This window comes from Schistocerca gregaria, chromosome 5 (assembly GCF_023897955.1).
Source record: "Schistocerca gregaria isolate iqSchGreg1 chromosome 5, iqSchGreg1.2, whole genome shotgun sequence".
Lineage (NCBI taxonomy): Eukaryota > Metazoa > Arthropoda > Insecta > Orthoptera > Acrididae > Schistocerca > Schistocerca gregaria.
Window position 1 is genome coordinate 121,853,632 of NC_064924.1, and position 26,722 is coordinate 121,880,353.

Consider the following 26,722-nt stretch of genomic DNA (forward strand, 5'->3'; position numbering starts at 1 on the left):
CTTGCGGTGAGGAGCTAAGGACAACAGCAGAGGTGAACACATTCCAGCCATCATTACAGAGACAGGAGTTCAGGGGAGCGAAGCTGTGAGAGGGACAGGAAGTAGTCACTACCACACAGGTCATCGTGGACCCTCCAGTGGATAGATGGTAGAAGACCAGGGCAGCTTATGGAGAGATCAATGGCCAAATTAGTTCCACATGTCACACAGAAGTGTGTGGAGGCACCACTGTTCAAAAGGCAAAGACTGAAATATGCCAGTAAAATTTCGATGTCTTTACCATGGCCAGTGATCACTGCTCACCCCACAGAGGTCTACAGGCGTTGAAGTCATCCAAGACAAGGAAAGGTGGGGAAAGGGGAGAGACAGTGCATCCTGGACACATCACTGGAAGGGAAATAAAAATTACAGATAGTAGAATCCTGATGCACCCATTCCCCAACAACCAAAGCCTGCAATGGTGTATCAAGAGGCACAACGTATATAGAGTTCAGCACATACGTAAGAACTCCATCAGATACCCTCTCTTAGTCGGTATGATTCTTAAAATAACCTCGGTAGCCATGAAGGCCAGAGGCCCAAGTTGCTAGAAGCCATGTTTCCTGGATAGCAATAGTAGTAGCGAAAAAATCCGTAACTATTCCACTGGAGGATCAGACAGTGGCAACTGAAGGGGAGCAGCTTATGATTCAGGATCATGTGCTATCACCGGTTGAGACGTCAGGGGATCCACTGACAGGTTGTGCGGCACATTGCCTGGGGAGATCTCATGCCTCAGGAACCACTGGGATCTCCACCTTGGGTGCAGGACTATATTCAAAGTCCGGTGGCATGGTGGCCACCAGCATTTCCTCCATTGTAGAAGACTTCTTTTTATCCTTCTTGTCCTCCTCCTCAAAAGATGAGGACCGGAAATGTTTTGCTGAAATGGTTTCAAGGACAGGGAAAGAACGAGAAGTCCAACGTCCAGCACCCTGTGGTTCCTTCAGGCACCAGCTGACATCTTGTTGTGGAGCAGTAGGAACTGAGAAAGGAAGAGTCCCAGGAGACCTCTTCCTAGCTATAGAAGACATAAGAGGTTGAGATGCCTACAGCTGGGAATGGGGACTGCTGTCCCCGGCAGGTGGCGAGCCAATGCTCCTGAAGCGAGTGTGGGCCCCAACCACTTGCGAGGCAGATATCAGCAGGCATCTCTAAGGGCTCACTGTAAGAGGCACGACAGAGAAAGGCACAATCAACAGAGAGGGCAGTGACATTGCGGCTGCAGCTTAAGATTGTGTAATTTGTATGGAATTAACACAATCATACTTTTTTTGACCTCTTGATATGTTAGCTTGTCCAGCATCTTATACTCCTGAATTTTCTTCTCGCACTTAAAAATGGAGCAATCTGTTGTGGAAGGAGAGGGGAACTCACCGCAGTTTACAAAGATGAGGGGAGGGGCACAAGAAACTTTTGCATGCAGAGGATGTCCACAATCCCTTCAGTCAGGGGTAGTGGTGCAATAGAAAGACATATGTCTTAACTTCTTACACGTGAAGCATCTCATTGGAGGAGGAACACAGAGTTCCACATCTCACTGGTAGACCATCACCTTGAACTTCTCGGATGAATTGCACACCCCGTCACTCTAAGTTGACCCGCAGCTCATCATCAGTTGCAAAAGAGGATCATGGTGAAAGATGATGCCCTGGACAATATTGAGACACTTATGGGGAGTGACAGTCATGGACATGTCACCCAACTTTTCACAAGAGAGCAGCAACTGTGACTGGACAGGAGATGACATTTTAATCAGATGGGAACTGCTCTTCATCTCAGACTCAGACATGGCTGCAACTTCCCTGTGTTTGTCATCAATGTATTTTTAAAAAAACTTGGTGGCCAGAAAGGCTCTCATCGGTCCTGGTACAGACCAGTTATTGGGGAGGAGGTTTTTGCTCCTTGTTGTCCAGTCTTACATTCCTTCCATGACATGGCCAGGAAAGGGAATGCGTTGGGCTGATACTTAGTTGCATCATACGAGACTGTCCATTGCAAAGAGACTGCTGAGACCATGTGATTGCCAGTGGGAGAAGAGTTTGTCATTTCATGTGTGGACTATCTTCCGTGGTGCCATACACTCCAAACAAGGGCTCTCCCCATGGATGTCAACCAGTCACAGCAATGGCTACCTGCCCAGCAAGCCATTCCTGGGAGTCCCCACGCCTCAGTCATGATGGACACACATTCCATGGCATACATGAGGGTTATGCAGCACAAGCACAAACAGTGCCGTCTCTTTGTAGTCAGGGGGTTACTACTGTACAGGTACTTGACTACCTGCCCCCCAATGAGATGGCTATCATGCTTGGTTTTGGATGTACAACAACAGGAAGGAAGGGTGCCATGGTGGAAGTTCACAGAGACGGACAATACACCACAGTGGGTAACCTTCCCTGCACAACACGCATTTCCATAAAATTTGAAAAAGATGGCAGGTCTAGGCCAATAATTGGGACCACGTAATCATTAAAAGAAGGTGAAGACAGTGCCAGGAGTGAAACTAGAAAAACAGACCAAAATTGTGAACCAAGTCCTGGCAGGGTCTGCACCAAAAGGATAATCCATTGGAAAGTAAGAGGAGGTAAGAGAGAGTGTAGGTTTGCAGCATAGCAAGAGGAAGTAAGGTTGCAAATGTCTGAGGCCCCATGGTAGCCAAGCACTTACTCACCAAAGAGCAGTGACCCCCCTGGGAGGCGATGTTACTATGAACCATACTGTTAGAAAGGGGAGGTAATAGAAAATAACCGTGCAATAATTTGAGCTGATTACAATATATTAACTGGAAAAATAAAAGAAAAATCAAAAGCTGAAACCAGTTATAAATGTTATGACAGCAACTGTCATGTAACAAAATTTCCATCCTCATATTCTTCAGATTTATTTTCACTGTATGCCTATTTCTTTCAGAATCACTAAGAAGTTGCAGCCACTCTCACAATAACCTACTGAATTCATTCTCAAGTAGATACTGGAATGACAACGTTCCCATTAATATTCAAGTGCTACAGATTCTACTACATGTAAATTCACTAGAACATAAGGATACCATATTTCTACTATCTTTAGAGTCTATGCAGAAAAAATTTTATGTCACCTAATTCAACTGCTGGAAACGACATGTACTTTTATAATAGTACATGTTTGATTTCTTAGAAACACATACATTCATCACACTGATCCACTTGAGTCTGCAAACTACAAAAGGATATGACAACTCTCAATTAAATATTCTAATTACTTCACAAAAATTAATCAAAACAAAATAAACAGAACAGAATAATTTATGATGACATGGAAAGGAGTTGTTGAGTCACAGACAGGCACAATGAAAAACAATGCTAGAAATATTCAGCTTTTGGACTACATCCTTCATCAGAAGTAGAAAACATGTATGGATGAAAGTGTCATCTCTGGGCACTAAGACCCAACTGAAACTGCATCTGAGGTAAACAGCAATCTAACTGCGCCAAGAGGATAATTTAGTCAGTGGCAATAAAGAAATTGGAGTTGTCTTAACATGTCTCTTTTTCAGGAGAACTCTTCAGAGGAGCTGAGCTGCCTCAGAAGTTGTATGATAATCTCAGTAGCATTACTGAGGTCACACAAATATTGTACTTTTTTAGATGTCCCACAAGACATGCAGAGCAAATTTGAGTACTGTTAACAAGCAGAACAAAGGAAACAGAAGCATAGTAATTATGTAAAGCCCAGAACGAATACCAACAGATGCACCCAAAGCACAATGCAATATACTGACTGCACAGCTAATAAAGAATTTTTTTAAAACAGTGATTCAGTTTAGTAAGCACTTGTACAAAAAATCTGTATCAAGAAAGATATAACATTGGAATACATACATATATATAAATCTCTCTCTTTCTCCTTAAAACAAACACACTCTCTCTCTCTCCTTAAAACTCTCTCTCTCTCTCTTCCTCTCTGACACACACACACACACACACACACACACACACACACACACAGCTTTGACTCAATAGACACTGTGGACCTGCAGATGGATGTTTAGTGAATCTGGAACTGCAGCCAGCAACCTGGAAACAAATAATATATCCGCACCACCCAGAACGCCTTCCATCCACTGGTGTTCTGTGAAATAAGCAGACACTCACATATTTATCGAAAACATATAACAAAAAATTAATTTGAATTTTGTATCTCTTTCTCCATTTTATTTACTATAAGCTTCCTGTTGAATATTTAATCCACAGAAAGTTTTCTCCTACTCTCATATGAATATTTAAATGCTCTGCTTTTTATCATCATTATTATTATTACTGTTATCATTGTTGCTGTTATTATTTGCAAAGGAGTACTTCTTTCCACTCTAATCAGTCATTTACTTCCATAACTTTGTAAATTGTAACTACATTTTACTTCAGTGCTCCCAAATTAATATTTATACATAAATAAACTTTTATCTAATATGCTTCATTCTTTATCTTATTGAAAGTGTATAAAGAAATATAAAAAGAAGGAAAAAAACACACATCGACAAATGGAACTTTAGGTTAGTACATGCCCTACACGAAGTTTGGAAACTGCCGCAAAATGTGTGAAACTTCAGTTAAATAACTTCTAAAAACAGATCTACCCAGTATGCCTAGTCATAACAACTTGGATCCCAAATGGAACTTCTTCAAACATTTTACTTTAGAAACTATTTATGGAAAAACATGGCAAACAACGGGAATGGTCATGTAACAATGTCCTCTGAGTAGGCATACTGGCGGACAATTTGGGAGTGATAAAAGCAAAATGAAGATCAAGTAATGCTCTTCATTTTCAGGAATATCTAATGCTTATAATGGATTCTTTACAATGGTCTGGTAACATACTACCTCACTGAAGACAGGATAATGTCCACACGAGAAAGCCAATAAATCAATCTCGCATAGTTTCTATAACAAAGTTAAAAGACCATCAGCAGATACAAAGTTCAAACAGAAAAACCTTTATGTGTGTACACAAATGAAATGTTCCAACATCAGTTAGTAGCAATGTATTCATTAATATAAAATTTAATGTTACAATTGTAGAAACTTGTGAAAAATTGCAAAGTGTGCTCACAAATGGTAACCAAATATTGTTAATTGTTTTAATAAAAATGGTTTTGTGTGGTGATTATGATAGGTGATAACAAAAAATATATATCTCTATATACATACAAACACACACGTAAGAGCAACAGTTCTTCCCCCCTCCTCAAAATATCAATATCAAATATTCTCAATAACGAAATGAATTTATTTAAATAACAGAATATATGAACAAATGAGTATATCAGCCAAAGAAAGTCTACAAAATGTTGCGAATGCTAACAAATACAAAAGACGTAATATCATAAGACTTGTCCTTTTTTTGCCCCAGAAACGAGTAACATTATTCAAGGTATACCACATCAACCATGAACAATGCTAAAAGTGAGGACAATTCCAAAAGATGCCAATGTGTGCGACCGAATACCGAATAAATGAGAACAGAGCACAATGGGTGAGTGTAGTGTAGTGTAGTGTCGTGTAATGAGGTGTAGTATAGTAGTCACCGTGATGACAGAACCTGAATTATTAGCGAGCGCAGCCCGGGCGTACCCCCTGGCGCTCGACTGACAAGATGCACCTTCTCCAAACTGCTTTGACCTGAAATTCTGCTGTGAGGGGAACAAGCAAATGCATAGAAAAATCACGTTAGATAAGATATATTGAAACCCTTTCAACGGACTGGCGTAAGATCTTCAATGTGATACTGGACCGAAATAATTTTAATTTTAATTTAATATCTATATTCTTTGTAAGTAACTGAATATCATATTTATTGTGACCAATCTACATATGAAAGCAACTAGTAGGTTACGAAAATCTTAAGCTCTACTGTATAGAGCTTTCGAAAATTTTCTTTCCAAATTCATTTAATAAAGAAAGCAGTTTTTAAACCAAAGCATAAAAATCAAGAAATGTTGCAAAATATTTGGATCTTACGCCAATCAAAATTATAAGCAAGAACAATGTTCCCAAACATGCATAATAACTAGGCTGTTCAGACGAAAACTGTTTGTTTTATTTATTATTCAATACACAGTAAAGCTTTTTCTGTGAAACTTAATGCAATAAAATTAATTGTTCAGTGAGTGATTCAAGACTGTCTAAGCAGAGGGAACTTTGCTCAAGTAATATTACATAATTTAAAGCAAATGGCACATGTACACTCACTCACACATCAAACTTATATATGCAGAATACACACACAGGCACCAGTTGCTCATTTCACAGCCACACACACACATACATAAATACCACAAAACAAAAGAGCCATGTGCATTTGCTTTCTCTTTCAAAATAAAAAGTGCAAAAGCAACAACAGTATTAACCTTATGGCTCAGTTTATTATTTAAAAAAAAATAAGTAAACTGGGTCACAAGATTCGCAACTGAAGCCACTTTTTCACTTAAATAAATGTGACACCCAGTGCTAGCTTCAATTAAGTTATAAAAACTGTAATAATAACTACACTTCTGCAAAAATAGCATTTGACTCTGATCAGACTTAAGTAATTTACATGAACATAGTGAAAAACTATTTTCCTCCATATGTGACTGAATTCCATTAAAAACAGAATCAATATAAGCTAGCAATAAGTTTCACATCTGTATCATTGTGTGCATGCTAAAGTAAGCATGCTTATAGAGCAACATACGTTTTGAGAACAGTCAGTTTATGGTTATTCATGGGTGAAAAATGTGTGTATATTTAACTACAACTGAAAAAACTTTCCATAAAATGGATGCATGGTGTCTTGTTTACACCAAATACAAGGCTTAGAGAAATAAAAAATTAAGGTACAAGAAAGTAAGAGAAGTAACAGAAGTTAAATTTCTTTAGTATTATCCACATCTTCAGTTAGCATTTGTGTTCCGAACCATGATTAACCATATGAAATGGCAGAAAAGTTATGAGCATTGTGAAATGAAACAGATGACTCATAATTCTTGGATTTCCAATTATTGGAACAAGAATCCACATTTTAATAATTAAGACTTTCTTAAAATTTACAAACAGCTTTCACAAGACTTCTTTTCCCACCAATAGGCCAGAGGCTTAAAAATCTCTCTTGTTTCTCTTAAGGAATCAATTCTTGCAGTTCTTAGTATAATATGAGGATGATGAGCACAATTAATGAAACTTTCAACATGTGATACCTCTCATCTAGATGTGAATGGTAAAATGGCATTAAATTTTTGATTTGCAAATAACTTCTCTTGCCTGATAATGTTAAACTGACTGTTCATAAAAGGGCCACATGGCTTAAGCTCAGTGCACTTTCTGTTTACCTGGGGCTTGGAGAGCTGCAGCTACTACAGGATTTGTAGTAGGCAGGTAAGTGAACGTGTGAGGTTCACTTGTCTTACCACTTGACATAACAAGCAGCTTCACTGTCACCGGTTCACTGATGTCTATCCGTCTATATGGAGGGACTGTGCACACAAGATGAGTCTGCAGACAAAAAAGAAAAACATTGTCTTGAAAAAGTAATGAAAAAATACATTCTCTACCAAAAGATATTCTTCAAGCAGTCAATTAAGCACTTAATAATTTGAATCAATGCTGTTGCAATGGCCAAAATTACTCTGTGAATAACAAGCAAATACTTTAATAAGTGTCACTCTGAGTGAGGATACTGTAATCAATCTTCTTTTGGACCATGTCATTATGTTTTATTTATCAAGAAAACTCTCATCCAGTTGTCTGGACATTGACAGTAGCTTTCTACACTTAAAAGGATATTGACAAGTATGTCTGTTAAACCCATATAGAGTCACTGATATGTTTATGTTTCTGAAATCTGAAGTGATGAGAGGAATTAAAAATAACTGAAGATAAACACATATAGAAATGTGTAATTCATCAGTTCATTTGCATTTATTGCTATACAGGTATTTCTAAAGTATGTGCAAAAACTGCCATCATATTTCAGATTATGAGAGGTGTCCCAAACAGTGGGGACAGTGAGAGAATAAGAGATGGATCAGAGGATGGCATGAAGACAAAAAATATATACACATCATACAGATTGTGGATGGCACATTTTGTAAGAGGTGCAAAACAACACGAAACTCTGTGCTTTATTGAAAAAAAATATGATCCACAAGAAAATATAGAATACAAAAATAGATACCACAGCCATTGTCACCACCCCACTCTAGTCAGTATGGTACTCTGGAGAAAAAAAAGAAAACAGTGAAGGTATTACTATATTGCACTATAATGTCCTAAACTCCATGGAAAAAAAGACGATTTGCATTGGCAGTCATACACTGTGAACCAGAATAGCCAACACCCTGAAAGCAAAAATAATTATTCACTAGCATACAACACATTGCACACAATAAGCAAGAATCTGCTTCTGCACAAATACATTAATAAAAATGGAATAGTCGCTTTAAAAAGTGGCTCGTATTGTTGAAGAAAAATTGGGAGATCTGTGTGCACCAAACTGAAGGAATACCTTTGATGCTGAAAATTTTAGAAAACAGACTCCACTTTCGAATGGAATTGTTTAGAAACCGAACACACATTTCCCAGACTGCCCCCAAACCCGATGATTAGTTTTGTTGCCTTTGGTGCGGAATGACCCAGGTTTGATTCTGTGCACCTCCTCATGTTTTTTCTGGGGCAACGAAGTTTGGGATGGGCTCTACTCAGCCCCATGATGCCAAATGAGGAACTGTTTGTGTAAACTAGCTGCAGCTCCATCAGGATTCATCTACTGGCAATGACAGCTGGAGAGATAAGCAAAATGCTGATCACATAACCCATGATCACAGATCACTCCCCATACTGCTTTATAGGCAGCAGCTGGCCAGCTGGAACAGGTCTAAGGCTTAATCTGTGAGCGGTGTTTAGCTTTTAGTATGTAAATACTTCCCACAGATCTTTAAGTATTACACTGGGTAATGAGAAGACAGATACTTTCAGGGCTTAAAAAACATTGGACTGGTCACCCAGAACTGCAGCTGAATGACCAAATGAATTTTGCTTTGTCATTACTGCAGGACACTACCAGAATCGTTAAAGGAGAACTCTGGTTTCTCTTTTCCCTCCTCTTATCCACCTTGTGAAGGCTAGTTACATAAGTTGTATCACAAACTCAGTCATTAAACACTGTGAGAACTGCTAAAACCATTCTGAGATTATTTTATGTAGTAAACAGTACCTCACTGTCAAATGGTGTAGTAAGAAAATATACATGACCTTCAATGTAAGTCAAAACTTCCACAGGTGTTGTCACCACCAGTAAAATTCTTCAGGGTATGTAACCTTATTGTCAATATGTAAAATTCTCCAAAGTATCGGCCACTGTCACAAATGGTCAAAACTGAGAATTTTACATACTGACAATACAGTCACTCAGCTGAATAGCCTGAGGAAGGCCATTTATAACACTGGCCGAAACACTGGAGAACTTAACATATTGACAATGCAGTCACAGACACAGAAGAATTTTACTGACAGTAGTTTTCAACTTGAAACCTATGCTGTATATTTCACCTTGAATGAACATTAGATAATTCATTGTTGTACACTGTAAGACAGTAATGCATTTTCAATTACCACTTAATTTGTTTGTTAGTTACGGACTCCTATTCACAGTAAGTAGATGTGTTACTTTTCTTCCAATGTTGTTTGCAAACGTTGTAACTTCTTTGGTGATAATACTCAGTCTGAAGATGACCTTGTAAGCCGAAAACCGGTTAACAATAAAAGTAATATTGTAGAACAAAAGCAAACTGGTGCTTTTCATTTATTATAATGTTGTTCTACCAAGAACTGACGGAAGATTCTGTTAACAATCAGTAATAACTTTGACATGTAAACAATATTTGTATTTCAAAACTCAGGAAAGTGAATGAGTACTGCTTTCAATTAATTTTACAGAACAGTACCCAAGACTACACTCAATAACAATATAAGTTTCAGTTATAGTGTTTGAAGGACACATTCATAAGCTATGAACACCCCTGTTACTGTTTATAATCAGAGAAATGAGAACTCTGACTATGGTAAGTTTTTCAGTGTAAACTATTGCAAAGGTAGGCTTTCATGAATACTGTTGCACAGAGCTTCTTAACAATTGTGTATATAAAGGCACTTTATCAAAGACAAATTTCTATGTAACAAGTGAAACAGGCTGCCAGGTAGCAATAATCTCCTCCCCCACCCCCACCCCCCCTCTAAGTCCTTCAACAAGGAAGCCATAAAACAGTTCACTACCGACACTGTTTTCTGAAAGAAGCAGGAAGCTTAGAGTTTAACATCCCACTAACAACAAGGTCATTACACACCAAGCACATGCCTGACTTGCAGAAGTATGAAGAAGGCCTTTATATATAAAACACACACACACACACACACACACACACACACACACACAAATCTGGGTGATCGGATTGAGAGCTGAAATGCTATCCTCCTGATACAAGTCTTACTGCTGTGGCCACCTCCCTCTGACCGTTTCCCGAAACCAACTGACCTCCACAAATTACTGAAACCCAGGACTGTTGCAAACGTCTGCACCATTTTAAAACCTGCTTTTACTGTGTAAACAAACAACAGGACACCAGATTCCAAGGGCTTCAATTGAAGCCAAGCAGCCCAGTCCAGACTGTAAACTATACAGGACACAAATGGTATAAGATACCAACAATGATCACTGTACAATAAAATATACGACACCTCTGAACAGACAGCAAAACACATGGCATGGCTTTTTTAAAAGCCCTGATGAAATTTAACAAATTATGGAGGCATAAAAATGTTTCTGATAAAATGCAAGGACGTAAGAAGTTTAATGGGCAGTAACATATTTCATAATGGGAAGAATAACATATTATTTCTGACCAATGTCACAAAAATGGAAGAAATTTCTACCCTAGAAGGTAGAGAATGTACAGAATAGGGAAACCAAAAAAATGAAAGGGGTTGCACATACAAGAAATGGGCATATTGTCTACCTGACGCCACTTATCACTGATCTGTGGATTCTACTTTCACAAGATGCCAACCTTCATGTTTGCCTACTGTGGACCTCATCAGCATTTTAAGACTCCAAGCAACCAGTGACCCAACCAAAAATATTTACAACCTTAGCAAGATAGACAATGCGTCCTCCCTCACAATCTGGATGGCCAACCACCTTTGTATCAGCAGAAATCTGGTTTTTCACTGGCATTGCATCTCAGTTGCTTTATGAACATCTGTAATGCATTAATGCAACTGCATCCAAAAGCATGCATAATTTTTTTATACGATGTTTCATAATGTTCAGTGCCTTGAGGGACATTGCCTTTACACCCTTAGGTGTCGTTACCAAGGCTGCCTTTTTTTCCCCCTCTCTCCCCCAAACAGGCATTATGATTGGTTAGATGTACAGCCCACCTCTCCTGTGCCACACTCTTATGTGCCTTTTTAATTTCAGAGGAACACTTATTCAATTACTTGCTGGATATATTCCGATATCTGTCTCCCCCTTAAGTTTTTGTCCCCACGAGTCATTCAAGATCGTCCCCCCCCCCCCCCCCCCCCCCCCCGGACATCTTAACGCATGTCCAATCATATTGTCTGTTCTTCTAATCAGTTTTTTCAAGATATTCCTTCTCACCAATTCTGCACAGAATGTCCTCATGTCCTATCACTTCTTTTAATTTTCAGATTTATTCTGTAACATCACATCTCGGAACATTCAGATTCTCTCTCTTCCAGTTCTCCTACAGTCCATGATTCACTCCAACAAAATACTTAATCTTCCATCCACACCAAGTGACTAATATGAGTCAGGCCATAAGTCAGTTTTCTTGTTTCAGGTAGAATACGAATTAATAAGGTATGTAGTTCTCTATTAGTCACATTGGTGTCAAAAGTTCCATGCAGCTTTTCGCGGATGATGCTGTAGTATACAGAGAAGTTGCAGCATTAGAAAATTGTAGCGAAATGCAGGAAGATCTGCAGCGGACAGGCACTTGGTGCAGGGAGTGGCAACTGACCCTCAACATAGACAAATGTAATGTATTGCGAATACAAAGAAAGAAGGATCCTTTATTGTATGATTATATGATAGCGGAACAAACACTGGTAGCAGTTACTTCTGTAAAATATCTGGGAGTATGCACGCGAAACGATTTGAAGTGGAATGATCATATAAAATTAATTGTTGGTAAGGTGGGTACCAGGTTAAGATTCATTGGGAGAGTCCTTAGAAAATGTAGTCCATCAACAAAGGAGGTGGCTTACAAAACACTCGTTAGACCTATACTTGAGTATTGCTCATCAGTGTGGGATCCATACCAGATGGGGTTGACGGAGGAGATAGAAAATATCCAAAGAAGAGGGGCGCGTTTTGTCACAGCGTTATTTGTTAAGCATGATAGTGTTACAGAGATGTTTAGCAAACTGAAGTGGCAGACTCTGCAACAGAGGCGCTCTGCATCGCGGTGTAACTTGCTGTCCAGGTTTCGAGAGGGTGAGTTTCTGGATGAGGTATTGAATATATTGCTTCCCCCCACTTATACCTCCCACGGAGATCACAAATGTAAAATTAGAGAGAATCGAGCGTGCAAGGAGGCTTTCCGGCAGTCATTCTTCCTGCGAACCACATGCGACTGGAACAGGAAAGGGAGGTAATGACAGTGACACGTAAAGTGTCCTCCGCCACACACCTTTGGGTGACTTCCGGAGTATAAATGTAGATGTAGATTTCCTTATGGTAATCCATTACCAGCTCTCTAAATCTGATCGAGGTTGGCTTACCTTCGATAAAAATTAAGTTGGTTGCTTGACCATTTTTAAATATTTTTTATATGTGATTACCCTATAATTAAGAAGTTCAAAAAAGTTATAAAAATTTTTATCTTGGACCATTACTGAATGATGGCCATTTTTATTTGTAATGCATGATAGTTTTTCAATATGGAGACATCAGCATTAATTTGAATATCTTTGCACTGGATTAAGTTACAACATTGCAGTTGGCATGATTGTTTTTAGAAAAGTCTCCCCCACACATTGTTTACAATCTAAAATACCTTAAATTCAAAAATAATCAGTCAAAATGATTACCAAAGTTTGGTACTGAAAATTTAGAAAATCTAATTTTTTGACCCAATAATAATATCCAAGGAGTGATTTATCAGAGTGTACTTTTTTCCTCCAGTTAGATATCATAAACTACTAGCCTTGTAGAGAGCAAGAATGCTGACACACGATTCCTTACTTTTTTATAAATTTTTAAAATTTGAAAATCTTTTATTTTTCTCAAGTTTGGTGGGACTGAATATAAAAATCTGATTTTTGCACGTTTTACACGCCTATATGATACAAAATACTGTAAAACTTTCAACATTGATATTCAACTGTTAACAAAGACATGAATTTTTGAAAATGAGAAAATATTTCAAATTGTACAACACTTGATATTATGGCTGTTGCCTAATTCACGTGTGATAGTGGTTAGATGTACTCAATTATTATTGAAGTTAAGGTGCTGAATTATATGCAAAAACTCAAAAAATTACTGAACTAAACATTTATATTATCTTGACAATTTCGAAATAAATATTTTAAATCAACATACTTTCAAGGTGCGGTGTTTCCTACTCCTAGTGGTGATTATTAAGAACTCTTATATCCTCAGGCAGCTTTTGTGATATAGAATATGACCTCCTGGTTGCCGTGGTAAGTTTAGCTTCCTTAATACATTTTTCCTTTGGTATCCAAACTTAATCATCAATAAACTTCTTGAATGACGTTCTTGGGCCAGAAAGGTGGTAAAAATGCACAAAAACATCATTGTTTTCCAAACTTATTCTTCCAACCTGTGCAAGCCATCATTGTCCACCATACACACATGCCACTACATCATTTAATGTTAAAGACAGAGATGTAATTTTATTGACACAATGATCCTCAGAAACTTCAATTTCTGATAGTATTGAACTAAGTTTTCTGCAATGCCAAGGAATTTGTGGAATTGAAGTGTTCTTTTTATTGCAATACAGTTTTCAACTCTGGCCTGAACTGTAGTTTTGATATGAAGAACTACCTCTTCTTTAACACATGTTTTTGAGTGGGGTCTGCCTTTAGCAAACATTATTTTGTTTTTGTCCCAGACATGTTTCACAGCAGTTACAGCATCATCAGTGGTTTTTTTATTGTTATGGCTGTTAAACATAAGGAATGTTCTTTACTGTTTAAATAGATACAAATATTCATTTCTAAATCGTACTTACATGTTTTTGAGGAGCACATAAAATTGTGTATTCATACCTTTTTACCACATGGTGTGGTTTTCCTGCTGTATTACATTTTTACAGTGTCTGTTTTTCTTTACAGTTTGTCATCTGCAAATATACAACTTAATGTAGGCGAAACATTAACGCAAAAATTACAATTTCTAAACTGTTGTGGCTATGCCTGAGATTACTAATTTATGTGAAAGGTTGTGTGTGTGTGTGTGTGTGTGTGTGTGTGTGTGTGTGTGTGTGTGTGTGTGTGTGTATTTACATTATGTTTCACTTATGGTTCCTTTGTTCATCATTTTCTTCTTTGCCAAGGTCAATGTTTTGAGTTGTCGCTGTCACTGTCTATCTGCTGTGATAACAAGATGCCAGACAGTGAAACAGTTGATGTCATTGACAGTTGCTTACACAATTCTGGTTCTGAATCCAGGATGAATATTTCTGTATAACAATTTCAACACAAGGAATTTCCACAAATCACATTAAGTTTCACCCAAGAAACTGTTTTACTCACAATTATCAAGGACAAATGTTAAAGTTTTATTTACCTCGAACCATTAATAACTGGCTTTTTTTTATGAAATTTGGGTGAATCAGCGCAATTTTTTTTCCAAAAATGTGACTTTACTTCAGAATACATTTCTCCTCATGATACTCGCAAACAGATGACACAGAAGAACTGACTCATAATTTAAACAAAGTCATTAATATTTTTTTAAGTTTCTTGAAACTGAACCATAAACCGTTTTGTGACACACTTCACTTACTATCTGTCCAATAGAGCACAATTCATCCATTTTCTTAATTTCCAATTAGTCTTACAAATTTACTTACTTTTAAATTTTAAAATTATTTTAGTTAGTTAGAAATAACACTCACACCAAAAGCACACAAAATATTCTACTCTCTCAGTGAAGTATGTACACCCTATCTAACATAGGTTTCGGAAGGGACTGACTATAGCAATGCTACACTCAGTAAGTGTCGTAGGGATACACAGTTCATGTACAGACTTGTCGCTGACTACTGGGCTCCTGTGCTGGCTTGTATATCTGTCCGCTGAACTCCTTTACACACTTGTCTTGAGGACTAAACCCATGCACAAAACTGTAGCCTTCTCAACAATAGAGATATTTCACATGTTTATTACTTTATCATTTCGAACTCTTAATGATGTACTACTTAATTGAGAATAAACGTAGATATAAAAGGGGCATTTTTTAAACACAGAACTAAAGCATAAGCTCTAATTGTTTAATATTTTGTTATTAAAATAAATAATACTAACTTCATACAGGGTGATAGTGCTAACTAAATATAAGTTACAAGTTATTACAATGAAACACTAAACCATATAAATAGACAACAACCATAAGGTTGACTGTAGCATAGTGTTAATTATTCCCTCACTTTCAAAAATTCATATATTTTATCACAGTCAAATATAAGTGTACAAAATGTGCGAAAATCAAATTTCTATATTCAGTCCCACCAGAGAAAACTAGCCCCAAACTCTACAAAATATAAAGATTTTCAAATTTCAAAAAATTATCAAAAAATAAAGGAAGATTTGTCAATGTTCTTGCTCTACATAAGGCATGTAGTTTGGGAAAAAAGTACACACTGATAAATCACTCCTTGGTTGTTATTTTTGGGTCTAGAAAGTGGATTTTCTAAATTTTCAATATCAAACTTTGGTGGTCAAATTGACTGGTCACTTTTGAATTTAGGGCATTTTGGCTAGCAAACAATGTGTAGAGGAAAGTTTTCTAAAAATAATCATGTCAACTGCAACGTTGTAACTTAACCCAGTGCAAAGATATTCAAATTAATTCTAATGTCTCCATATCGGAAACTGTCATGCATTATAAATAAAAATGGTCATCTTTCAATAGTGGTGTAAGATACTGTTTTGAATTTCTCAATTATAGGGTAAGCAGATATACGGAAATCAAAAATTTAAAAATGGTCAAACAACTTCACTGAATCACTTCATATGAATTGAGCCTTCAGCATTTGACAATAATTAAAAAAGTTGATAGGACGGGGGATCGCCGCGTAACTTGTTTTCCAGCATGGGACAAGCAAAGTATAACCACTACACAAAATGAGACTCTGAAAGAACAGCTACAAATATTTACGTGTCTTACAACATGTGTTTCTGCAGGGCAGTGATTGCTGAAATGAGAAACCACTTCACACTAAATTGCCAAATATAAGAATTAAGGAAAAATGATTTGGTAATGCTAAGTGACACATCATGATTGTATGAGAAGCCTCTCGTATTTCCTAGAACTCTTAAATACTGATAGGGACGTGAAGAGGTAACTGATACAAACCTGCACAGAAAGAATGACAAGGATTGCTCCTACAGCCTGAACAGTGTTCTGTTTTGCCACAGATATGTAAGTCATGGAGATTTACAGTATTTAAAGAAACAGAAAGGAAATTTAAGTTCTGAAGTTGAACTGAGAATGCTTAGTTGTATGCATTCTTGGACAATTGCATGATACTGAAAAATGTCACTGAAAGTGGCTAATTATCCTGACTTATTAAAACTATGTAACCATAAACTGAACCAGAACATTTGCCTCTAATAGGCAAACAACTACATGTGAACAAGAGGTCCTCATGCATGCTCATTCTGATTTCAATGGTGTTTTTAGAAATTCTCTTTCAGCAATAATTTCCTCTGTTTAACACATGGTGAAGTTTCAAGAGGATTTATAGGAAATTATGTACACAGTACGCAAAACCACAACACTCCAATACAATCTGCAATTTACCTGTTGAAGAAATTCCTTATCAGGTTGGACAGATTCTTCCCAGCACGGGTCTGTGTCACTGTGCTGGAATAAAACCCTGGAGTCTTTCAAAAAGTTCTTTCCAAGAATAAAAATTTCCATTCCACCTGTACACGGACATGATGATATTGACTTCTTGCAAATTTCAGGAACTCCAGGAGGTTGTGCTGAAATAGATATAAGTGTACTGTTAGCAATATCATTTTTAACAGTTATGTCATAAGTCAGCTTCATTAAAGTATCACTTACTGCACACAATGGGCTGTGAAGCAGTCTGTAGAATTTCTGTAGAACCATCATCATGAGTAATAGTGGTCCTAAAAACCATACGGCATCGAGTAGATTTCTTCTTATTTCGTGTACCAGACTGTTCGGGAAATCTGTGCTCTACATCAACATTCCGTTCTTTCAAAATCCCAACACAGTCACAGCTATAAGTCAAATTACTTATTAGACAAATTTCACACAGAAGTTCTTTAGTTTTACAGGTATTTAATAATAATTTATATACAAAATTGCAAATATAGAATACTTACGTTATAACCATGTCTTTAGTGGGATCAAAATCTACTTCAATAACAATTGTTCCATCAATTTTTTTCTCCACACACGGTGTAGAATTCTTCCCACTTACTCTGCAAGCTTGATAAAACATATGTGGTGCAACACGGCCCATGTCAGTGCCAATGAAAACTTGCATTACTGCTGGTTTGTTGTACCCAACAAGCTACGACAAAAAATATGAGCAACTATATAGAACTTAAACCTTAAGATCAGATCAGTTCAGTTCAGTTCAGCTGAAGTTAATGTACTGAAATCTCCACTGTTTTTAACAATAGAGCATAGTTTTTCACTCAACTCCAAAAGAATACCTATGGTTATCCCTCTGAATATTTTTTCATGCTACCAACGCAAAACTATTTTAACTAACCACAATGGCATTTTCTTCACATTAGTAAAAAGAAAATAATCAGAGTTATAAAAATTATATCCTACAATGATAATCAAATTATTAGATTATTGTTAAAATATAAATTAATTCTGTCTTATAATGTGACATTCATGATAAAATCAACCAGATGTCATTAATTCAACACAAAAATACCATCTTTATCTCTTTGGTAATTACGTTCTTGAAACAGTTTTTGCCACCGAGTCACTGCCATATTGTACTGTGTATTTTGTGCCCACTATGACAAATTTTGGAAATGTTGTTGACATTTTTGTACTAATATAATTAAGTTCAATTGTCATCATTCATTTCCATTTACATAATTTCTTTAGTGTTTCATTGTTGAATCATTGAGAGGTTTCCATAACAAAACAGTATATATATATATATATATATAGGAAGAGGAGAGGGGGGAGGGGGGAGGGGGAGGGGGGAGGGGGGAGAGGGGGGTGGGGGGGGGGAGAGAGAGAGGGAGAGGGAGAGGAAGAGGAAGAGGAAGAGGAAGAGGAAGAGAGAGAGAGAGAGAGAGAGAGAGAGAGAGAGAGAGAGAGAGAGCTTTCAAGTACATGAGAAGAAGCACCTTTACAACATTGAACATAATCAAAAACTTCCAAAAACATCAAAAAGTTAGGAACCTACAGTCAACATTTGTTGCAGTAAACACTGTCAGCAGCATGCTGAGCTCCAACAACATCGAACAGTTAGTTGTGATAAGTGTCCCACCTTGAAATACGAGGGGGGACCCAAAAGTAGCCGGAATCATAATGCTGCACATCGTGTACTGCAAGTAGCAGGTTGCGCCGTCAGAGGGTTGTAGTAGGAGCTCTGCAGAGTCATTCTGCCACGTGGCATCACCCAACAGTGAGAAGTGTGGTTTCTTTGGCAGTTCTTTGAGTGTGCGTACCGTGCAGACATGACACGAAAAAATGGCTAGTTATAGCTAGTTCTTACGAGCAACATGCGGCAGTGAAGTTTTTTGTTTCTTGCTCATAAAGGACGTAGCAGAAACTGTTGCGATAATTCAGACAGCCCACAAAGACCAAGCTCTTAGTAAAACGCAAGTGTATGAATGGTTTTCCGGTTTAAAAAGGGAGAAATAGTGGTTGAAGATCAGCCCCGATCCAGGCGACCTTCAACTGCTCGAAGCAAAGAGAACAGCGACAAAACCTGTGATCTCATCAGTGAAGATCGACGCAGGACAATCGACCAACTCGAGAACTTGTCCACGTTGTCCTGGAGCTCAATTCAACGCATCTTGACAGTCAATTTGGGGATGCAAAGAGTAGCAGCAAAATTCGTGCTAAAGCTTCTTACCGGAGATCAAAGGGATCGTCGCATTCAAGCCTGCCTTGAAATGAAGGACGGGCTCAAAGATGATCCACATTTTTCAACAAAATCATGACAGGTGATGAGTCATGGTGCTATGGGTATGATCCAGGAAGTACACAACAGTCATCACAATGGAAGTCACCTGGCTCAACTCAACCAAAAATAGCTCAACAAGTGAAACCGAATGTGAAAACGATGTTGATCTGTTTTTTTTTTTAACATCAAAGGGATCATACACTCTGAATTTGTCCCTGAAATTTCGCAGAAGTTTGTCGCGAAAACGTCTGACTTTGTGGGATTCTGGCATGTGGTTCCTGCATCACGACAATGCTCCTGCGCACACACGGCTCTTAGCGTTCGATAGTTTTTGGCCTCAACGAAGATGACTACCTTGACCCACATTCCCTGTTTGCTGGATTTAGCACCCTTGGACTTCTTCCTATTCCCAAGGATGAAAAGAGACTTGACAGGGAAGAGTGTTGCGGATGTGGAAGACGTAAAACGCAATGTCATTAAAGTGCTAGCAGGTATCAAATAGGACGAATTTAAAAGGTTCTTCGAACACTGGAATGAACATTTGGACAAGTGTATTAATGCTAATGAAGAATACTTTGAAGGAGATTAAGGTTATATTTGAAAACAATAAAGTATATGCTTTCTAGAAATAAATTCCGGTTATTTTTGGGTCCCCCCCTCGTACAGGCAGTGGTGACAGACTGATAGATAGTGTCTCCCAAAGTCCACATTAGGTTGGTAGATGATGATTTTCTTGTGAAACAGTGAAGCCAAGAAACATGAATTCAATATAAAGGATGTGGTGACAAACTGATTTTACTAATAATAACTAAACTGGCAGGTAAATTCTTAAAAGGCATTTTTCCTTTCTTTTTTGCACATCAGATACTCCAAACATATGCCAGTATAGCAGCACTCCACTCTGAGGTAGCTGGTTTGAAGTTTCATGATTAGAGAGACTTTTCATTGTTACTATTTTGCAAGGCAGGCGACATGTGATGTTGGTGGTATAAGTGGTGGCGGTGGTGTTTTAAAGTTCCTAACCATCAGGCTTTGTGCCAATTTCCAGCGTTAAATTTCAAATCAGTCTGAGTGTCTCATGGAGTAAGGACATGTGGCAATGTTGCTGGTGATATGTTTGACACATGAGGACGTTAAGCTCAGCAATCTGCTTGGTGCTATTTCAGACGCATAGTCAATGGCAATGTGCTGACACTAGCACCACATACGGCTGATGCCTGATGGCCAGGCACACACACCTTACAGTACTGCCCTGCAGTTTGCCATAAAGCCAGACACCTGAAGCTGATGCTGCTCGACTTCACTGCACTGGCTGCTGTAGTAAAGATGGTGCCATGATCACTGGACACAGCCCGCACTATTTCACATCCATGAGACCATGCAACACCAGCCACATGCTGGGCAGTCTTTGTAGGCCACAACCTGCAGCTCTTGAGCAGTCGATTCAGATTCTGAGTAAACAACAAGTCTGTGATGCAGCACTACTGGAGATAGAACGCCAGTGCACCACTAATTGTGACTGTGAGTGATTCTGACCTTGCAGAGTAATCTATGGTGACAGGCTGTGCACTTTCTCTCGCACCTTTGTAGAACTGTTTTCAATAAGTGACAATTACTTTTATTAGATTGGGACGATCTCTCATGTTCTTTCATAGAGAATCAGTAGTCTGTTGTTAGTGTCTTCTACTGCTCTCTTGTAGAAATAAATTTCTATTGTTCATTGCTACTGGGGCACCTACTTCTTTTCTGCATGCACCACTGTGGGATACTTCACCCCTTCGTTCATACACAACAACACTACACTCTACAAGCACTCATCACTGCCAACCACATGAAATAGACACACAGTGGTAAACAAACTTCACTGGGACCTTGCCTAGGATGGCAATTGAAGGATTTCCACGTTTGCCACAAACACTTATTTCCTGTGAATCATACTGACTTGGCTGTCAGTATTTCATAACAATAGACAAACCTCCAACAAATATTTTGTTAGATACACCAAATTTGACAATATATAAAATATTACTGTTGCTATTTCCATTGGCATAAGGAATGACATTGCACACAGGAATTTAAAAACAGTCATTTTGTTAGAAGATGTGATCATTCTATGTGATCTATTTCAAATTGTCCCATGGGGTTACTGGGTGATGTCCACATCACCTGACATTCTGGTAGACAGACACTTAAATGCAGTTGACTTCAATGGAGTCTCGCAAGTCCCAGTCTTCAATCGTGCTGGAGCTCTTATATGCCGAAAGTCTTGCTTATATTATGTATGTATTTTAGTTCTCTCCCCAGCTGGACATGAAAGATAACCACATAGATAGCTGGATGTAGCTTTGGGACCTTGCCTATTATGTGCTCTAATTCTTCCTGAAGATGAAATAAGCAACAATTAAGTGACATTTTTTAAAAACCAAATATTCAGCAAAGAGCTTTCCCTTTCTGAGTGACAGACTTTCTAATAATGACATGTTGTTACAGATGTTCAATTAGGTAAAGCAGCAATCATCCAAGTTAATCCAAATTTTAAGAAACAGTAAATAAAAATATATGGATAATTTTAAGCTTCAGCTTGAGTCCCATTTTGTTAACATTCTACCCATGATTACCTACACATGTGCCCAACAAGAACAAAATAAATATAAAGAGCATATCATAAGCCGTTATCTAGTTGAGCATATCATAAGCCATTATCTGGTTGCTCCGTGGCGCTACAAAATCAACAAAGGAAATGAAACAAAATAAAAGTCAAGATTCTCCCTGCAATAAATCTATACTTTCAAGAATTTGTTTATTGCGCATAGTGCACTTCATTCATAAGAAAAGAAATAAGTATTTCTTACAAAACTGAATTCTGTACTTTCAAAAGTAAATAATTAAGAAGAGCACCTTCAGAAATACTCTTTCGGAATTTTAACAGTAAACCTCAGTGACGTGGAACACCTCTGTCGTAGCATCTGCCACTGGGGTTTGTCAAGCAGCTCTGTTGTGTTCTCATGTTGACTAAACAATCCCGTGACAGAAAGTGCTGCACTTTGTCGGATCTTGTCTATCTCTTCTATTAATTTGACATGGTAAAGCTCCCAAACTGATCAGCAGTACTCAACGGGTCTCAACACTGGCACCTGTTATTCCTATTATTTGTTTTATGTGGCCATTCCACTTAAGGTTGACCTGGATGGTCACTCCTGGGCTTTTTACAGTAGTTACAGTTTCCACCAATTTGTCATGAATAATTTTCTGTCAATAGTGTAACTGCGAAGTAGTGGATCTCTTCTCCTACATGTGCACTATATGTTACATGTATTTATGTTCAGGGTTGACTGCCAGTTCCTGCACATTTCCATCAGTCCTCTGCACGTCTTTCAACAGTTCACCACAGTCCCCTGACATTGCTACCACCTAGCAGACAACCATATCATCAGCAAGCAAACATCCTTGTGCACCTTCCGATGTTATCCACAGAATGAGAATTAATGACAATATGCATTCACAGCTAAGCATTCATTCACAGTTGAGCATTCATACAGAGTATTAGTACAGTATGAAAATAGATACCAAATGCACCAACACAGTAAACTCACCATTCACTCATATTCATATGTAATTACAACCAAGAGTAAAAATGAAACATCAAATTGCACACTAACTTTCACTATCGGGAAGCCGTTGCCACTTCGGTCTTTGACAGCACCGCGGCTGCCCTCCGTCTGGTAGCGAGCGCGGTGCTGCTGCTCAGGCTGGCACAATATCTGTAGGTGACTCCTGCCATCTCGGCTGATGTTCGACAGCTGAGTGGACAGTGAGACGGGACCCGTGTTGTGGCAGCTGGAAAGGGCCAGCGGCCTCGCTGGCGGTGGACCCTGCACAGTCCGTGGGATGCCACCGGTACTGTGGGAAACCGACGACACGCCTCTACCTGCCTCTCCCGTAGCTGATGTAAGAAGGCTACACGAAAAACATAAGAGAAGCACATAAAAATCATTATCATTGTTGTCTCTCTCTCTCTCTCTCTCTCTCTCTCTCTCTCTCTCTCTCTCTCTCTCTCTCTCTCACACACACACACACACACACACACACACACACACACACACACACGCACACACACACACACACAATGAGGCAAACTACATGTACACGTGATCACTATCACTGGCCACTTTCGCTAGACTGTAATCGTTACATTGAATGAAAGCACCAATCAGGAGTGAGAAGCGAGAGGGATAGCAGAGTTTGGTTTGGAGGGGAGGAGGGAAGAGAAGAGTTCGGTCTGGCAAAGTATGCAAGGATACTGTAGAAGGTGGCAGGACAATACTCGGGCTGTGTCACGAGGCTGTGATGGAGGGAGGGGGAGTGCAGAAAAGGAGGTGAGCAGAGAGGTGGAAAAATAGGTGCATACGTCGGCAGAGAGTGAGCACAATGAGGGCATTGGGATGTGAATTGGAAAGACATTATAGGACAGAGGAGGTAGAAAGTGTTGGATTGAAGATGTGGGGACAGTAGGTTATCGTAGGATTTTGGGAGTGGATAATGTGTAGTAAGGATTACACCCTTGGTCTGCCCCGACTTCTCCTACCCTCTACTGCTGAACCCATGAGTCTCTTGGGTAACCTTGCTTCTCCCATGCGTGTAACATGACCCCACCATCTAAGCCTGTTCGCCCTGACTGCTACATCTATAGAGTTCATTCGCAGTTTTTCTTTGATTTCCTCATTGTGGACACCCTCCTGCCATTGTTCCCATCTGCTAGTACCTGCAATCATCCTAGCTACTTTCGTATCCATAACCTCAACCTTGTTGATAAGGTAACCTGAATCCACCCAGCTTTTGCTCCCATACAACAAAGTTGGTCGAAAGATTGAACGGTGCACAAATAACTTAGTCTTGGTACTGACTTCCTTCTTGCAGAAGAGAGTAGATCGTAGTTGAGCGCTCACTGAGTTAGCTTTGCTACACCTCGCTTCCAGTTCTTTCACTATGTTGCCATACTGTGAGAATATGCATCCTAAGTACTTGAAACCGTCCACCTGTTCTAACTTTGTTCCACCTATTTGGCACTCAATCTGTTTATATTTCTTTCCCACTGACATTACTTTCGTTTTGGAGATAGTCCTTACATTTCTGATCTAGCTCTGAAATATTACTTTGCAAACTTTCAATTGAATCTGTCATCACAACGAAGTCATCCGCATATGCAAGACTGCTTATTTTGTGTTCACATATTTTAATCTCACCCAGCCAGTCTATTGTTTTCAACATATGATCCATAAATAATATGAACAACAGTGGCGACAGGTTGCAGCCTTATCTTACCCCAGAAACTACTCTGAACCATGAACTCAATTTACCGTCAACTCTAACTGCTGCCTGACTATCCATGCAAAGACCTTTAATTGCTTGCAAAAGTTTGCCTCCTATTCCATAATCTCATAGAACAGACAATAACTTCCTCCTAGGAACCCGGTCATATGCCTTTCCTAGATCTATAAAGCATAGACACAATTCCCTGTTCCACTCATAACACCTCTCCATTATTTGCCGTAAGCTAAAGATCTGGTCCTGACAACCTCCAAGATGCCTAAACCCACACTGATTTTCATCCAATTGGTCCTCAACTAATACTCGCACTTTCCTTTCAACAATACCTGAGAAGATTTTACCCACAACGCTGATTAAAGAGATACCTCTGTAGTTGTTACAATCTTTTCTGTTTCCATGTTTAAAGACTGGTGTGATTACTGCTTTTGTCCAGTCTGATGGAACCTGTCCTGACTCCCAGGCCATTTCAATTATCCTGTGTAGCCATTTAAGACCTGACATTCCACTGCATTTGATGAGTTCCGACTTAATTTCATCCACCTCAGCTGCTTTATTGCACTGCAATCTATTGACCGTTTTCTCCACTTCCTCAAATGTGATCCTATTTCTGTCATCATTCCTATCCCATTCTACCTCAAAATCTGAAACATTAGTGATTGTATTTTCACTTACATTGAGCAACACTTCAAAATATTCCCTCCATCTGCCCCAGGCATCCACAGGATTCACCAGCAGTTTTCCTGACCTGTCCAAAATACTTGTCATTTCCTTATTACCTCCCTTTCAAAGACTGCTAATTACACTCCAGAATGGTTTTCCAGCAGCTTGACCCATATTCTCCAACCTGTTTCCAAAGTCTTCACAAGATTTCTTCTTGAATGCTGCAATTATCTGTTTGGCTTTGTTTCTTTCTTCAACATAACTTTCTCTGTCTACCTGAGTTCTAGTATGTAGTCATTTTTGATACGCCTTCTTTTTCCTTTTACAAGCTGCCTTGACTGTGTCATTTCACCAAGCTTTTTGCTTCTTCCTGCTTTTACACACTACTGTTCCAAGACATTCTTTAGCCACTTCTAGTACTGTGTCCCTGTACCTTGTCCTTTCCTTTTCCAGCAGCTGTAATTGACTACATTCAACTAACTGGTACCTTTCTGAGATCGCTGTTATGTACTTGTGCCTGATTTCCTTATCCTGAAGTTTCTCCACTCTTATCCTCCTACATATGGACCTGACTACCTGCACTTTCGGCCTCACAATCCCAATTTCACTGCAGATTAAATAATGATCAGTGTCATCAAAGAATCCCCTGAATACACGTGTGTCCCTCACAGCCTTCCTGAATTCCTGATCTGTTATTATGTAGTCAATGACAGATCTGGTTCCCCTGCCTTCCCAAGTACACCGGTGAATGTTCTTGTTTAAAAAAGTAGTTTGTGATTACTAAGCCCATAGTGGCACAGAAATCCAAGAGTTGTTTCCCGTTCCCGTTGGCCTCCATATCCTCTCCAAATTTACCCATAACTTTTTCATACCCTTCTGTTCGATTTCCAATCCTGGCGTTAAAATCACCCATGAGCAGAACACTGTCCTTGTCCTTTACTCTAACAACTACATCACTGAGTGCCTCATAAAAAATATCCATTTTATCTTGATCTGTCCCTTCACAACGCAAATATACTGACACAATCGTAATTTTCTTGCGAGACACCATCAAATCTATCCACATCAGTCGTTCGTTTACATACCTTATTGCAACTACGCTGGGTTCCATTTCTTTCCTGATGTAAAGCCCTACACCCCATTGTGCTACTCCTGCTTTGACTCCTGAGAGGTAGACCTTGTATTCTCCCACTTCCTCTTCTTTCTCACCCCTTACCCGAATGTCACTAACAGCTGAAACATCCAGCCCCATCTTACTTGCAG

General features: G+C 38.8%; 1 protein-coding gene across 5 annotated transcripts in view; it reads right to left on the reverse strand.

Annotated features, from left to right (window-relative positions):
* LOC126272997 (nuclear factor of activated T-cells 5-like) overlaps positions 1-26,722 on the reverse strand; it is a 367,858-nt gene that overhangs the window by 33,332 nt on the left and 307,804 nt on the right. For all 5 annotated transcript variants that reach the window (XM_049976350.1, XM_049976351.1, XM_049976354.1 and 2 more), the window contains exons 5-9: positions 23,131-23,428; positions 17,691-17,881; positions 17,404-17,585; positions 17,137-17,321; positions 7,391-7,553 (exon numbers count right to left, since the gene is read on the reverse strand). In XM_049976350.1, the coding sequence (XP_049832307.1) occupies positions 7,391-7,553; positions 17,137-17,321; positions 17,404-17,585; positions 17,691-17,881; positions 23,131-23,428 (1,019 nt within the window). The remainder of the gene's footprint in view (positions 1-7,390; positions 7,554-17,136; positions 17,322-17,403; positions 17,586-17,690; positions 17,882-23,130; positions 23,429-26,722) is intronic.